At 38.9% G+C, this 17,315-nt stretch overlaps 1 protein-coding gene across 3 annotated transcripts in view; it reads left to right on the top strand.

The window, feature by feature from the left end:
• Window positions 1–357: 357 nt before the first annotated feature.
• TAF4B (TATA-box binding protein associated factor 4b) overlaps window positions 358–17,315 on the top strand; it is a 128,235-nt gene continuing 111,277 nt past the window's right edge. For all 3 annotated transcript variants that reach the window (XM_046024072.1, XM_046024074.1, XM_046024073.1), the window contains exons 1-2: window positions 358–1,133; window positions 16,485–16,630. In XM_046024072.1, coding sequence (XP_045880028.1) covers window positions 791–1,133; window positions 16,485–16,630 — 489 coding nt within the window. In that variant the 5' untranslated portion in view covers window positions 358–790. The remainder of the gene's footprint in view (window positions 1,134–16,484; window positions 16,631–17,315) is intronic.

A 17,315-nucleotide genomic window follows, 5' to 3' on the forward strand; every position in this document is an offset into this window, starting at 1 on the left:
CAGTCCCCATTTTTTCCTCAAAGTAGAAGCGTGTGGCAAACACACTCCTGGATTTTAAAGGAACATACCATTGGGGATACAAGGAGAGGAACCCGAATGTCGCAGTTTTCCAAGTGCAGTCGGCCCCTCCCACATGGTAGGTTTTTGGCAACTTGACCCTCCTTCCTCCTGATGCGGGGGAAGATTCTAACGCCCTCTGGAGCCGTCCCTAGTGACGTCACGAGCGCGATTCCAGTCTGTGGCCAATCACAGAGCCGGATTCCGGGGGAAGCCCGGGGTGGCGGCGGCGGCCTGTGCGCGTGCGCGAGGTCTCCGCGTGGCTATATAAACATGGCTGGCGTGGTCGCGCGGTGGGGCCACGCCGAGTGTGTGTAGGGGGCTTTGGGGCGCTCGGGTTTGTAGTTTTGAAGTTTCTGGCGGGGGAACTGGGGCGCAGAGCTTTGCTGGATGGTGGGAGCCGAAGTGACGCCCTCGGGGCTCCGCTGCTGCAGGACCCGATGCTGAGGCGCCGGGCTGAGCCGGCGCACGTGTGAGCGCTGCTGAGGAAGCGGCGAGCGGCCAAGCAGGTGTCGCTGCGGCCGGGGCCGCACGGACCAGAGTGAGGTGCGGGACGCGTGGGTCTCGGTGTCCAGCCGGCGCCCGTCACCGACTTCTGTGTCGCGGCCCCTGCGCCTCTCCTAGCGATGCTGTGGAGCCGGAACTGCTCTGGAGTCGGCTGCCGCTTGTCAAGCCTACCCTAGCCTCTGTTCCCGGAACGGCAGCGTCGTAGCTGCCGCTGATCCACCTGGGGATGCCCGCGGGCCTCACGGAACCGGCCGGCGCAGCTCCCCCGGCTGGTGTGAGCGCCTCCGGGACCGTGACGATGGCCCCCTCTGGGACTCTGCCTGTCCGGGTGGAGAGCACCCCGGTGGCCTTGGGCGCCGTGACTAAGGCTCCTGTTAGTGTCTGCGTTGAGTCCACGGTGTCCCAGCCCCTGCGGTCCCCCGTGGGTACCCTGGTGACCAAAGTGGCTCCTGTCAGTGCTCTTCCTAAACTCAGCAGCGGCCCCCCGCTGCCTGCTCCTCAGATAGTCGCTGTGAAAGCCCCCAACACCACAACAATCCAGTTGCCTGCTAATTTGCAGCTTCCTCCAGGTATGTCGATCACCTTTTCCAGCTTACCTATAGGTCCAGCCAGCGGCGACACGGGAAACGTCGCAGCTCTGGATTGTGCCTTCTTGCTGGTAGCTCTAAAATAAAACAAAATAAACAAACAAACAAAAAAAACAAAATAACTCAGCTAAGAAAACCTTTCATAATCGACTTTGCAGGGCAGTGGTTTGGCTTTACAATTAATATAGCCTCTTTGAATCATTACTGCATAGGTCTTTCTATATTTAAGGAAAGAATTTCTTCACCCAAGTGACACAGTAAACGCTGGAGCAGTATATTCAGGAGGGCCTTTGAGGCTAGACTAGCTCGTAGGTGCGAGAAGGTAGAATATAGCTAAAGTTTTTATTTTTACGTGGAGAAGAGACCAGTTTATATAACCACACACTTGGATAGCCATATTTTTCAAAAAAGTTTAAGAAGTTCTTGTGTGTTAAGGCCGAAGGAGGATTTTTAATTTAAGCAAGCTAAAATAATTTCACTGCTTTTCTAGTACCAGAAATGAATAATGCTGCTTTCTGCACAGTCTTTAGATGTGTGATGATTGTAATTTTCAGTTAGAAGAATACCTGTCTTAAGGGAGCAGTGCCAAAGTTGATAGATCAGAGGCATGGGGTTATATTTGAAGTGGGTGTGTGATGCTACAGTTAATGAGTCTGTGACTACGTTTTATCCGAGGGTTTACATGTTTGGGCTGTTTTTCATGATTTATGCAAAGATTTTGCTTTGTGATTATTCAGAATTTGTAAATTTGAGTGTTCTACCTTCTTTCTTAACTCAGCTGAAAGTGCCTTGGAATTTCAGTGGGGAAAAAAGGCACAAATCACATTCTTTGGAGTGAACTCTACTCTTGATTATATCATCTCCTATTTATTTTGCTTAGCTGTAATTGGAACTCAGACCCGCAAAGATGGTAAAGAAGTGAAACATTGGATTCAAGATTTTAGTATCCCCCAGCAAAATGATAGGGGCTTTTTTGTAGCTAATGTTCTGATTGATCATGAACATTGTGGAAAGATTATGTTCCTTACTTTTGATGAAATTCTGTTTCAGTTTTTTTTTTGGTACAGGAGGTACACACACTTGAGTCTGTGATGTATATGCCACTAAATACATTTTCTGGCAGTTCTGAATTGTCAGCCTGCCTATACTTATAAAGTAGTTATGAATGTGTTTGAATGAAATCATCTTCTAATTTGGTAAAAATTAAATTCCTGTCTAGTCACTGAAGATTGTTTAGAAACAATCAAAAAAGCATTAAAATAGAAAAATTACCAAGAGTAAAAACTTGGGGGGCGCCTGGGTGGCTCAGTGGGTTAAAACCTCTGCTTTCGGTTCAGGTCATGATCTCAGGGTCCTGGGATTGAACCCCCTCATCAGGCTCTCTGCTCAGTGGGGAACCTGCTTCCCTTCCTCTCTCTCTGCCTGCCTCTCTGCCTACTTGTGATCTCTGTGTCAAATAAATAAATAAAATCTTAACAACAAAAAAAAAGACTAAAAACTTGGTAAGTGGGAACTGATCACTAATCGAAGGCATACTGTGCTATACACTTTTTATATATTATTTATATCCTTTTGTTGGTTATAATAGGTAACAAATTGAGAAAGGTCTTTCAGGGTAAATAACTTGCCCAGTGCTAGACACCTCATAGGTGACAGAGGTAATTTGAATCCAGGTCTGTATATTCTTTATACAATGCTGTGCTTACCACTTGGTGTGTGAGTGGTATCAGGGCTAAATGGCGACATAGAATTTTAAAGCCTAATCTTTTGTATGCAAAGAAACCAAAACTGAAACTTGCCAGAGCTATACAGCTGCAAACCAGGACCACAATCTAGGTGTGCACTACACTAAAACATTTTAGATAATTGACCATGGAAAAATTTATAGGAGCAAGGAGATAAATTGCTTTTAGGAATTGTTACAGAGGAGGTGGGGAGGTGTTTTGAAGAGCAGCTTTTGGGAATATTTCAACTGACGTATGGGAGAAGACCATACTAACTTTTGTGCTTTCATTGGTGCACAATAAAATAACGAGTAGTTGAAGAATAAAATGGAAACACTGATTAACTTTTTAAAAAATTGTAAGTCTTGTACTGTCTATTTTATATCCTGAGGATTAGTAATTGATTACTCAGGGATGCTTAAATCACGTAGAAGTCAGCTTTGCTTTTTCAAGATAATGAATACTTAAAAGTATTTGATTTCTATTTACTTCAGAATTTCCTCAATGAAAAAAAAAGTGGTTTTCAAAAATATAGATATGCAGCACAAGTTTTTTCTAGGGAGCAGGGACTGGAAATAAAAAGGGGCGTCATTGTGAAGAAATGAAAGAAGCTATGGCAAAGCTCTGAAAATTATTACTCTGTCGAATGTTTTTGGTAATCTCTTTCATCTTCTCTGTCTTCTCTTTTATGAACATGTGGGATTTGGGGCAAGACTGCGGTTCTTTCTGTTTGTGGTATTCTGTGTTTCTTCTATCAGTTGTTTGAGAAAGATGATCAAAGTTGGGTTGCTTCTGCTAAATCATAAACTGGTAGCTTCTGCTTGATGGTCATACTGTACAGAAGTCTGTGAAAGTTACTTGTAAAATGGTTCAGGTCTTTTTTGTCAACTCTTTCATGCTGAGGCATGGCATAGGATTTGGATCTTTCTCAAATTCCTGAACCAGTTCCTGGATAAGTTAGCAGTTCTTGTTTTCACCCTGGCTTTATCAAAAGGATATTGTGTGAGGATAGGGACTCTGTCGCTGACTTTATTACCCAGGGTTTAATAAGTTCCTTGCTCAGAGAGGGCACCTGAGTATTTGAATGCACACATTAGTGTATGTGGAGAAAGAAGAGGACAATAGGGCTGCAGCCCCCAAGGAATTCCAAGGGCTGTTACACATATCAGTGCATTTTATTTTTAATTTCTTCGCTCATTCTGCTTACAAAAGCAGCATATGTTCATGTAAAAGAAAAAAAGCATTACTGAAATATAATATAACCCTTCATCAAATTATTACTATTAACAATATTGTCCTTTTCATATTAGTACTATAAATCTTCCTCATTTTTTTTTTTAAAGATTTTATTTATTTATTTGACACAGAGAGAGAGCACAAGTAGGCAGAGAGGCAGGCAGAGAGAGAGGGGTAAGCAGGCTCCCTGCTGAGCAGAGAGCCTGATGTGGGGCTTGATCCCAGGACCCTGAGACCATGACCTGAGCCGAAGGCAGAGGCTTAACCCACTGAGCCACCGAGGCGCCCCTTCCTCATTTTTTAAGTCGCTTAGTTGTCCACTGTATCAATGTACCATCATGTTTTGACTGCCTTGCTATTCTTAGATATTGATACTATTTGTACTACTTTCTGTTATATGCTATAATAAACATCTTTATGTATTTTTGTGCTGTTTTATAAATGTATTTTCTATAGGATGAATTGCTGGAAGTGGTATTACTGTTTCAAAAGGTAATCTTTTCATAGGATTACCAAATTCTGTTCCCAAATGATCATTTAAATGCATAATCAACGATGTTCATGCTTGATTTTAATAAGCTACCTGTGGGGTTGCCTGGGTGGCTCAGTTAGGTCATGATCCCAGGATCCTTTCTGCTCAGTGTGGAGCCTCCTTCTTCTCCCTTTGCCTGTTGCTCCTCCTGCTTGTGCTCTCTCTCTGTCAAATATATAAATGAAATCTTTTAAAAAAAAAGATTAAGAAGATAAAAAGCTATCTGTAGAATCTAATGTGTGATTTTCCAGACTTGACATTCATTAACAGTAAGAGGAGAGGAGTCCTATAATCGAGTGGAGAGAGAGAGACTTCAAATGTAGAGAAATGTGGGTGGATGATAATGTTATACAGATTTGTTACTTACTGAATAATTATGCCTAAGAGGGCTCTTGTTAGTTTGTGAAGTAAAGTAAGTATGTAATATACAGTAGCTGGGAAGGTTTAGTTCAGGGCAGGTGTAATTCAGAGTGGGGACTAGGTGTGCTAATCAAAGGGACTTGGGGGGTTAGCCTTTTGTGGAAAGTAGTGAAGTATAGCAATAAAGGGCAGAATATTGGCCAACAGACCTGGAGATGAATCCAAGCTCTACCACTTAATAAGTTTGTGATTTGGGTCAAGTTTATTAAACTCATCCTCAATGTCAGTTTTATTATGTCTAAAATGGGATCACACCTTCTTCATAAAAGTATCATATGGGTTAACTAAGAATATAAGTCTGCATGTCATAGAACTCTAAAGAACACCATTTGTGTGGAATACAGAGTTGGGTAGCAGGCATGTCTGAATATTTAAGGTACCTGTATAACATTGGCTAGCTATAGGTACTCTGGTTGCTATTTATCCAATGTGTATTGGCATCCACCAAATTCACTATAATTTATTTTTTAAAAGATTTTATTATAATTTAAAAGGATGTATTTTGAAATAACCTCAATGTCTATATGCCTCCACTTTTTTATGTCTATTATACAAAATTTGGAAAGTATAGAAAAATTGCCCCAAATATTTGGAGTATATCTTTTAGTTTCCTTTTTTATATAAACTTTATGGAGCTATAATTTTTTACTAGTATACTTATTTTAAAAAAGAAACCATTTACAGTAAGTTTCGAAAACTGACAAAGGTATAGCCACCACTCCAAGATAAGGAGAACATTTCACTACCCCAAAGTTTAGTTTCTTTGGGAAAAAAAAAAAATGTATGGATGCTTCCTTTATTTATTTATTTATTTTTACATAACTGGGATTCTATTATTTAATTTCTGTATCCTTGTTTTTCACTTGCCATTATACAGTGACAGTTTTGTGTGTTCTAACCTCAAAAGCTTAATTTTAAGGGGTACATAATCCATTATTGAATATTTTCTCTATTCATTTAGGTTGCTTATGCCTTTTTGTTTAAAAAATACTTATGGGGCGCCTGGGTGGCTCAGTGGATTGGGCCGCTGCCTTTGGCTCGGGTCATGGTCTCGGGGTCCTGGGATCGAGCCCCGCGTCGGGCTCTCTGCTCCGCAGGGAGCCTGCTTCCTCCTCTCTCTCTGCCTGCCTCTCTGCCTACTTGTAATCTCTCTCTCTCTGTCAAATAAATAAAATAAAATCTTTAAAAAAAAATACTTATAAATATAAGCAGACGTTTTTGTATTTAGATTGTGGTGTGTATCTTGATTATTTTCTTGGGACAGATAACAAATTCCAAGAATTTTGGAATTTCTGTATCAAGGAAATATTGAGTGTTTTAAAGTTATATATTTTTTAAACTAATACATTTCAGTGCTAACTGTATACTAGGTTCTACGTTCAGTTCCATGGATACGGTGGAAAATAAGGTAGACACAGTACCTCCTGGAAATTAGAGATTTTGAGAATTTCCTTAGGTTGTTCTGGGCTTAATTTTTCTCCAACAACATTATTTTTGTAAACTGAGGCATACATATGTAAAAACAAATTTGGAAAGTTAAAAAGAAGGTAAAAATCACCTGAAAACATGTGATTGATCCTACTTTTAAAAGATGAAATTTAATAAAGTTAATAGAAGTTCTGTTTTGACAAATCCACTGTGTAAATGGAGAATAGAGAAGATGTGCCATAAGGGATAGTAGAATCTGGGATAAAAACTTTCTGATTGATTTTAAGTTTTTCTTTTTTTTAAAAAATAAGGATTTTATTTATTTATTTGACAGGGAGAGAGAGATAGCAAGAGAGAGCAAAAGCGGAGGGAGCGGCAGGCGGACAGAGAGGAAGAAGCAGGCTCCCCGCTGAGCAGAGAGCACAATTTGGGGCTCCATCCCAGGATTCTGGGATCATGACCGTGCAGACTGCAGACGCTTAACCAACTGAGCCTCTTAAGTTTTTCTTTTATTCACTCAAAGAATTATTGGAATGAGAGAAAAAGAAATTTAAGTGACTTTAAGCTCAGTAAGGGGAACTATGATATAAAAAATTAAAGGAATCGGGGCCTAGGTGCCTGATCAAGAAAACAACTTTGAGTATGTTTGTCTGCCTTTAAGTGTTTGAAGGACTGCCTGTGGAGATGAAAGTAGGCTTATTTTGTGTGCTTGCACAAGGGACCTATCTGTGAATATTATGGGAAGAATATTTTTGGTTCTGTATTAAGTAATAACTTTGTATTTCTGCTCTACTTGTGAGGGGGTGACATTTGTACATCTCCACCGACTTAACCGTAGACTTCAGTAGAGACTAGAAGGTTACCATTCAGGCAATTGTGTGTAGGTATTAAATTATAATAGGTGAATTCTGAAAGTTTTTTTGGCTCTTAGATTTGTGTGATCCTTTCAGGGTCAGTATTTACCAATGCTAGGAAGTTGGACAAATCAGAACCACCATCCAGATCAACTTGTAGCCAAGACAAAATAGGAAAGTCATCTTGGGACGACGTAGCAGTTCACTGGGCAGATGAGTAGAGTAGTATGTTAAATTATGTACCAAATAGAGAGTGAGCACTGGACCACTTTACACTTTAACATCTTAATATTTTTGAGGAAACATGCTCTGTAACCTAATGTATGATTACTTTCTTTCAACATGTCTGTAGGATAAGTAGGCAAACTGATTTTTCTTTTATGATTGGAAAATGAGTCAAATTTATCAGGATTTGAGGGGTGCCTGGGTGGCTCATTGGATTAAGCCGCTGCCTTCGGCTCAGGTCATGATCTCAGGGTCCTGGGATCGAGTCCCGCATCGGGCTCTCTGCTCTGCAGGGAGCCTGCTTCCTCCTCTCTCTCTGCCTGCCTCTCTGCCTACTTATGATCTCTCTCTGTCAAATAAATAAATAAAATCTTTTAAAAAAAATTTATCAGGATTTGATTCAGAGAGATGTAGTAGCTTGTTTTCAGAAGAGAGACTACTGTTCAGTTTCCTTTATATGTTTATGAGTGCTTTTCACTAAGTTGCTCTTTAGAACTGGGCCTTTGGGATAGATGATAAACACTTAAGTTAAAACAGCATTGACTAGGGCGCCTGGGTGGCTCAGTGGATTAAGCCGCTGCCTTCGGCTCAGGTCATGATCTCAGGGTCCTGGGATTGAGCCCCACATCGGGCTCCCTGCTCCGCGGGGAGCCTGCTTCCTCCTCTCTCTTTGCCTGCCTCTCTGCCTACTTGTGATCTCTCTCTCTGTCAAATAAATAAATAAAATCTTAAAAAAAAAAAAAAGAGCATTGACTAGATGAGCTCTTGTTATTTTATTCTCAGTATTGTCTTCAACTATTCTAGTATTACTTCCTACTGAAGTTCTGAGTATTTAGTTGAAGAAAAGGTTGGATTGTGGACCTTTTGGTATTAATAACAGTTATTACTACTATTGATAACTTTAAAATTCAAAAGCCTGCTTGGAAGTATTGTATCATTTAATCCTGTTAATGATCTTGGAAGGTAGGAAGTTTCTCCATCCACTACTATGGGGTGTCTTTTTTTTTTTTTTAAAGATTTTATTTATTTGACAGAGATCATAAGTAGGCAGAGAAGCAGGCAGAGAGAGAGGAGGAAGCGGGCTCCCCGCTGAGCAGAGAGCCTGATGCGGGGCTCTATCCCAGGACCCTGAGATCTGACCTGAGCTGAAGGCAGAGGCTTTAACCCACTGAGCCACCCAGGCGTCCCTAATATGGAGTGTCTTAACATTTATTTAGATCTTCTTTAATTTCTTTCAGCAGCATTTTGTAGTTGCCAGAGTATTGGTATAGTACTTGTTTTGTTAAATTTATCAGTGTATTATTTTTTTGGGTGCTATTGTAAATGAAATTGTTTTCTTTGTTCCATTTAGTCATTCATTGCAAATGTATAAAAATACAGCAGATTTTTTACATTGATTCTGTATCTTGTCACCTAACTGAACTTAATAGTTTTAATAGTTTTTTTGTGGGTTTGTTAGGATTTCAACATAGAAGATCATATAATATTTGAATAGGTAGTTTTTCTTCTCTCTTTGGATGCCTTTTATTTCATTTTCTTCCTGAATTGCCCTGGTTAGAACTCTCAGAACAATGTTGAATAGAAGTAGTGATTGCAGGCATTCTTGTCTCATTTCTCATCACAGGTATCTTGTCTTATTCCTCATCTTAAGGAGAAAGCATTTATTCACCATTACATGCAATGTTAAATGTGAGTTTTTTTCAAATCTCTTTTACCAAATTGAGGAAGTTTGCTTTTATTCCTATTTTGTTGAGTGTTTTCATCATGAAAAAAAGGGGTGTTAGATTTTGTCAAATGCTTTTTCTGCATCTGTTGAGATGATAAAGGGTTTTTGTCCTATATTGATATGCTGTTTTACAGTAATGTTTGTATGTTAGACCAGTCTTCCACACTGAGATAAATATTACTTGATGAAGTATAACACTTTTTTTGTGCTGCTGTATTCACTTTGCTAATACTTTGTTGAGACTTTCTGCACCTATAATTATAAGGCATATTGGTCTGTAGTTTTTTTGTGATGTCTTAGGTGGTTTTGGTGTCAGGTTACTACTGATCTTACAAAATGAGTTGATACATGTTTCCTTCTCTTCTATTTTGGAAGAGTTTATGAATGATTAGTATTAATTTTTCTTTGGATGTTTGGTAGAATTCACCAGTGAAGTCATCTGGACCTGGGCTTACCTTGTGGATACTTTTTTGATTAGTAATTCAAAACATTGGTTAGAGACCTCTTCAGGTTGCCTATTTTCTTTTCTTTTTTTAAAAGATTTTATTTATTAGAGAGCAAGAGAGCACAAGTGGTGGGGAGGGACAGAGGGAGTAGGAGAAGCGGGCTCCCTGCTTAGCAGGGAGCCTGATGCGGGGCTCCATCCCAGAATTCTGGGATCATGACTTGAGCCGAGGCAGATGCTTAACCGACTGAGCCATCCAGGCATGCCTAGACTGCCTATTTTCTTGAGTCAGTTATAGTAGTTTTTCGTTTTTAGGAATTTGTCCATTTCATGTAAGTCATCTAATTTATTGGTTTATAATTATTCATAGTATTATTCCCTATTAGAGTAATGTCCCTTCTTTCATTCCTGGTTTTTGTAGTTTGAGCCTTTTTTTTTCTTAGTCAGTCTGGAAAAGGTTTTTAAGTTTTGTTGGTCTTTTCCCAGAACCAGTTTTTGTTTTTATTTTTCTCAATTGTTTTTTATACTATTTACCTCTGCTCTAATCTTTATTAATTTCTTCATCTGCTTCCTTTAGTTTTTATTTTGCTCTTTCCTCCAGTATCTTAAGATGGAAGTTTAAGTTATTGATTTGAAGCTTCCTTTTTTTTTTTTTTTTTTAAGTAGGCTCCACACCTAGTGGAGCTTAAACTCATGACACTGAGATCAAGACTTGAGCTAAGATCAAAAGTAAGATGCCTAACTGATTGAGCTACTTAGGTGCCCCTTGAATGTTCCTTTTTAAGAGAGGGAGGGAGAAGTGTGGGGGGAGGGGCATAGGGAGTGGGGGAGAGAGAGAACCTTAAGCAGGATCCATGCCCAGCACAGAGCCCAGTGCAGGGCTTGATTGATCTTGTGACTCTGAGATCATGACCTAAGCCAAAATCAAGTGTTGGGATGCTTAACTTACTGAGTCACCTAGCACCCCCCTTTTAAATTCTGCCATTTGTAACTGTAAATGGCCCTCTAATCTCTGCTTTATCTGCATTCCATAAATTTTTATTATGTCTTCATTTTCACTCATTTCAAGGTATTTTCCAATTTCCCTTGTGATTTCTTCACTGACAAATGACTACTTAGGGAGTAATTAATTTCTAAGTATTAGTGAGTTCCCCTAATTTTTTTTTTAAAGATTTTATTTATTTATTTGACAGAGATCACAAGTAGGCAGAGAGGTAGACAGACAGAGAGGAGGAAGCAGGCTCCCTGCTGAGCAGAGAGCCCGATGCGGGGCTCCATCCCAGGACTCTGGGATCATGACCTGAGCTGAAGGCAGAGGCTTTAACCCACTGAGCCACCCAGGCACCCTGACCCCTAATTTCTTTTTGTTGCTGTTTTCAAATTTCATTCCCGTATAGTTGGAGACTATACATTGTATAATTTCAGTCTTTTAGAATTTACTGGGGCTTGTTTTATGTCCTAGCATGTGATCTATCCTGAGAATGTTCCATGTGCAGTTAAGGAGAATGTTGTTATTGGGTGGAGTATTCTATAGATGTGTTTTAGGTTTGTTTGGTTTATGTGTTATTCAAGTATTTGATTTCCTTGTTAATCTTTTGTATAGTTGTCTATCCTTTGTTGAAATGGGGCATTTAAGTATCTCAGTTATTATCATTGAATTTCTGTTTTTCCCTTCCTTTATGTCAGCTTTTGCTTCCTATATTTTGGGCTGTTTTTTGTTGCATATATGTTTATAATTGTTAATATTCCTGATCTATTGGGTGTTTTATCAATTATAAAATGCCAACTCTTTATCTCTAGTAACGCTTTTAGACTATTTTGTTTGATATTAGTATAGACATACTAGCTTTCTTATGGTTGCTGTTCTATGATAACGTCATTTACTTTCAACTTTGTTTTATATTTGAGTCTAAAGTGTGTATTCTGTAGGTAGCATATAGTTGGATCTTACTTTTTTTTGGTCTGGTTTGACACTTTTGCCTTTTTTTTTTTTTGACACTTTTGCCTTTTATTGGATTATTTAATCCATTAACATGTAATGTTACTTAATATAGTTAGGATTAGGTCCGCCATTTATTTTTGTTTCTAACATGTCCTCTCCTTTTTGTTCCTCTATTCCTTTTTTCCTGCTTTCCTTTGTATTAAGTGAATATTTTCTAGAGTGATGCTTTGTTTTCTTTATCATTTTTTGATATATATATTTTGTGGTTCTAGAGGTTACAAAATATATCTAATATACTGTATATATCTCTAATAAATTTATAATAACTTATTTGAGTGAAATATAGAAACATTTCTATTTAGCTTATTTTCCTCCCACTTTTTATTTATTTTTATTTATTTTAAGATTTTTATTATTTGACAGGAAGAGACTGTGAGAGAGGGAATACAAGCAGGGGAAATGGGAGAGAGAGAGAGAAGCGGGCTTCCCGTTGAGCAGGGACCCAGATGCTGGGCTTGATCCCAGGACCCTAAGATCATCACCTGAGCTGAAGGCAGATGCCTAAGAACTGAGCCACCCAGGCGCCCCCTTTCCACTTTTTAATTTTTGTGCTATTACTGCTCTATATATTGTTAGAAACCCAATACCTTGTTATAATTATTACCTTATGTAGCTTCATGTTTTTTAAAGAAACTGACAGAAGAAAGGAGCACAAAGACATATTTGTAGCATTTGTCGTATTACTTTCTTAGTTACCATTTCTGGTTTTCTTAATTTGTTTTCAACCAAAGTTATTTCCTTAGTGTGATACAACTTTAGTCCCTACTTCCTTTCTACTTTTATTCACAAATATATTACGTTTTGATGTTATGGGTCCAAATCCATAATTATATACATAGTTTTCTATATAATTTTTAAAAAGATTTTACTTATTCATCTGACAGAGAAAGAGAGAGAGACAGTGAGAGAGGGAAAATGAGCAGGAGGAGTGGAAAAGGGAGAAGCAGGCTTCCCACTGAGTAGGGAGCCCCATGTGGGGCTTGATCGCAGGACCCCGGGATCATGACTTTAGCCAAAGGCAGATGCCCAACGACTGAGCCACCCAGGTGCCCCTACAATTTTTTAAAAGAAATTAAGAGAAGAAAACAGAATAGGCATATATATATTGTCAAATTATATAATTACCTTTACCAGTGCCCTTCTCATTTTCATGTGAATTTGAATTACTTCCTAGGATCACTTCTTTTAAGCCTGGACAACTTTATTTAGTATTTCTTGTATAGTGTGTCTGCTGGCTAACCAATCCACTCAGTTTTTATCTGGGAATGTCTTCTTTTTGTTTTGTTTTGTTAAGATTTTACTTATTTATTTGACAGAGAAAGAAAAGGGGGGAGCGAGAGGGAGAAGGAGAAGCAGGCTCCCCGCTGAGCTGAGAGCCCAACGTAGAGGTTGATCCCAGGACCCTGGGATCATGACCCTAGCCAAAGGCAGACACTTAACTGACCGAGTCACCCAAATGCCCCTATCTGGGAATGTCCTTATTTTGCCTTCAATTTTGAGAGATATTTTTAATGAATATCTGATTGTTGGTTGATTTTTTTCTTATTTTTTACTTTTCAGCAAGTGGAATATGTGATTTCACTGCTTTCTGGCCTCCATTGTTTCTGATGAGAGGTCAGCTGTTAATCCTATTGGGGTTCTCTTGTAAATAGCAAGTCATTTTTGTCTTGCTCTTCTCAAGGTTTTCTTTTATTAGTCAAACATTTTTATTATGAAGTGTCTTGGTGTAGATCTCTTTGAATGTGTTAGAATTTGTTGAGCTATTTGGACATCTAGATTATTCTTTGTCAGATTTGGTGAGTTGTCAGCCATTAATTCTTTGAATATTTTTTTGTTTCTTTATCTTTCCCTTTCTGTTTCTCTTGTCCTCCCTATCTGGTACTCACATTATGCCTGTGTTGCTTTGCCTTTCAGTGGTACGCATTTTTCCGAGGCTGTGTTCATTTTGCTTTCTTTCTTTCTTTTTTTTAAAAGATTTTATTTATTTGATAGAGATCACAAATAGGCAGAGAGGCAGGCGGGGGGGGGGGGGAGCAGGCTCCCTGCTGAGCAGAGAGCCCAATGCGGGGCTCAGTCCTAGAACCCTGAGATCCTGACCTGAGCTGAAGGCAGTGGCTTAACCCACTGAGCCATTCAGGCACCCAATAATATCTATCTTTCTAGCAATACTCTCTGTTTGATGATATCATACCTTCCTTCACTTGTTTAAGCATAGTCTCCTTTAGTCTTTTAAACACATTTATAATGTTTACTTTGAAGTTTTGTTGTTAGATCAGACAGCCAGTCCTTCTCATAGGTCGTTTTTGTTGCCTGCCTATCCCCCTATGTGTCATACTTTTCTTTTTCTTTGCATGTTGTGTAACTTGTTTTTCAAAACTAATATATTGGGGCACCTGGGTGGCCCAGTTGGCTAAGTGTCTGCTGTGGCTCAGGTCATGATCTCAGGGTCCTGGGGTGGAGCATTGGACTCCCTGCTCAGTGGGGAGTCTGCTTCTCTTTCTCCTTCTGTCCACCTTCAAAAATGAACAGATAAAATCTTCTAAAACTTTAATATATTGCAGCAACTCTGGATACTGCCCCGTGTTCCCATGAGTGTATTATTGTTGTTTGCTTTTTTTTTTTTTAATGTCTCGCTGTTTTATTCTGGTGAAGTCTGTTTTTCCCCACAGTTTTTCCCTTTGATGTTGCTCCTCAGAGGGCACAACCTTGGGCATAAGCTCAACCACCCTGGGATAATAGGGCTCTCTTTTGACTTTCTCTGATTTCTCTGTTCAAAGTTGTGTGTCTCGCTTGGTATCACAGCCATGTGTTAGGCTCTACTTTTGCAATCCAATTACCCTATTGTTTTCAGCAGCCATAGGGCCCAACTTGCTCCATAGTCTGATCCAATTAAATTTAGGCTCCTTTACAGGGATAATTTTTGAGGTTATTGTTTGAGGTTTGCTCTGACATCAAGAGGGTCTTTCTTGTTCTTCTGGTTTTCTCTAATAAACTAGCATTGGGCCTCTGGCTTAGCTTGTATCTGTCATGAAGCTACCATCCTTATTTTAATTGTTTTGTTGTATTTGAGAGTTCTCTTACCTTTTGAGCTTCCCCACTGTGTTGAAATACAGTCAGCTTCCTTACAGAGATATTTGGAGCGGGCATCAGGACTGTGGAATGCTTCTTTATGGGCAATATCCTGCTTTAAGAGTGGGGTACTGGGCTACCACCTTCTTGTCTTTATCTACTTACTTCTTCCAACATGGAACCTCCATCCTACAAAAAAACTGAGGTGAGGGAGAGTGGGGTCCAGAAACTTTTAGTGTGCCATTTGTGAGGTAGAGCCTTCCCTTTATGAGTGGAGATGAGTAAAAGAAGCCTAGAAATCTTTGGATGCACTTGTCTCAAATTTGTCCTCTGCTGTATGTAGCTCAGTGTGGGGGAGATCAGAAATGCTGGTGGCCTGTTCCTCCCAGAGAGATACCATAGCCCTCAACTGGGAGCTTGGAGGAGAGGCTCTTTGCTTGCCACACTGTCTGAGCTGAGAAGGGAAAGGGAGTGAGTCATGGTTCAGATGCCACTGTCTCTGGCTGTGCTTACTTAGTTTTAGTAAATCCTCTTTAATAATGGCAGTCATTTTCTATATGCCTTCAGGCAATTTCCAATGACTTTAAATGGTTGTTTTTAAAAATAATTTTCAGCAGTTCTGCTTCCTTTGCTGGGGAGCAGGTTTGTTGAGCTCTTCATGCTCCCATTCTGGAAATGGAACTTCAGCTGTGGATATTCTTATTTGCGCCTCCTACTGACATGGACAAGAATTTCTTTAGATTAGAAATCACTGGGTTAAAGAGTGTGCAAATGGGAATCAGTTTGGCACCATCATGTAAAGTCAAACAAAGCAATTGTACCAAATTATATTACCATCATCAAGATGGTAGAGTTCCTGTTGCTTCACATCTAACACTTCATATTGTCATTGGACTAACTAATTTGTCTGTCCAGGTAGACACAAAGTGCTACCTCACTGTGGTCTTAATTTACTTTTCCTTGTCATTGCCATCTGTGTTTTGTTGGCCTTTTGGATGTTTGTCCTTTGAACATGAGTGAACTAAAATTTTCTCGCATTTTGTCTTCTGTTTTTTTTTTAACCTGATAATGTCTTTTGCTAAACAAAAATATTTTTTTAATATACTCGAATGCAACAGACTTATTTAAGAAATTCTTCCCTATCCCAAGTTCAGAAAGATAATTTTCTACCTATCTAAGAGTTTAAAAGGTTTTACTTTTTACCTTTGTATTCTTAATGCCCTTGGGGTTTTGTGTGTGGTTTGAAACTTTTAACCTTTTCCATATAGATAACTTACTGACACAGCGTTATATATCGAATAGTTGCTTTTTTTCTCACTAATCTGCAGTGCCTTCTAGGAGAAATTGATATGACATATCTGCATGAGTCTGTTTTGGAATTCTCCAGTTTATTCCATTGGTTACTTTGTGTAGTCTGGTTCTGTTACCATACCATCTTACTGTTTTATAGTTTGATATCATGAAGGAAAAGCGTTTGGCTTTTTTTAAGTAGCTTTGAGTGAAAACATTTTTTCCATATTACATAATAATTAGTATACATGGAGTTCAGTATGTATTAATCAGTTTTTCAGAGCATTTTACAGTGTTGAAAGAAATGATCAGAACACAAAATATATGACGATTGTTTCATTTATTAGCTTAGAAGTCCTGTTTTGTTTTCTTTTAACTCTAGGAACAGTTTTGATCAAAAGTAACAGTGGCCAGTTGATGTTGGTATCTCCTCAACAAGCTGTGACAAGAGCAGAGACCACTACTAACGTGACTTCCAGGCCAGCTGTACCAGTGAATACTCATACAGTCAAAATCTGTACAATGCCGGTAATATTCCTTAGGTTTTTTTATTCTCCTTAATTTTCCAGCTATTTTCTTCATATAAATGTGTATGTATTTGTCAAAAATAATAGAAGATTCTGCTCAACTTTTTGAATTAAGCCACTTTCTTTTTTTTTTTTTTTAAAGATTTTATTTATTTGTTTGACAGAGATCACAAGTAGGCAGAGAGGCAGCCTGGGTGGGCGGGGTGGGGAGGCAGGCTCCCTGCTGAGTAGAGAGCCCGATGTGGGGCTCCATCCCAGAAACCTGGGATCATGACCTGAGCCGAAGGCAGAGGCTTTAACCCACTGAGCCACCTAGGCACCCCGATTAAGCCACTTTCTTTTAAACATGTTAATTAAGGTATTTATTTTTGTCATTTGGTAATTGCTAAAATAATAATGATTCAGTCTTCATATTCAAAGATTTTATCAAGGGAATAATGAAGGGAATGTTCAATGGGCTATTTGTATCTCTAAATGGAAAGAAAATAATCATTCTGTTTCAATTTTAGTTCGGGGGTAAAATATTAACACTACAGTTTATGGTATTCATTTTTATACATATCTTACAGGACTGATTTTTTTAAGAAATTCAGAAATCTGTAATATTTCATTAGTTGGTGTTGTTAGTACATACATGATAATTTTTCCAGATAACTGAAATTTATCTTGTGTGTCAAAGGTTAAAA

Source organism: Meles meles, chromosome 12 (genome assembly GCF_922984935.1).
Source record: "Meles meles chromosome 12, mMelMel3.1 paternal haplotype, whole genome shotgun sequence".
NCBI lineage: Eukaryota > Metazoa > Chordata > Mammalia > Carnivora > Mustelidae > Meles > Meles meles.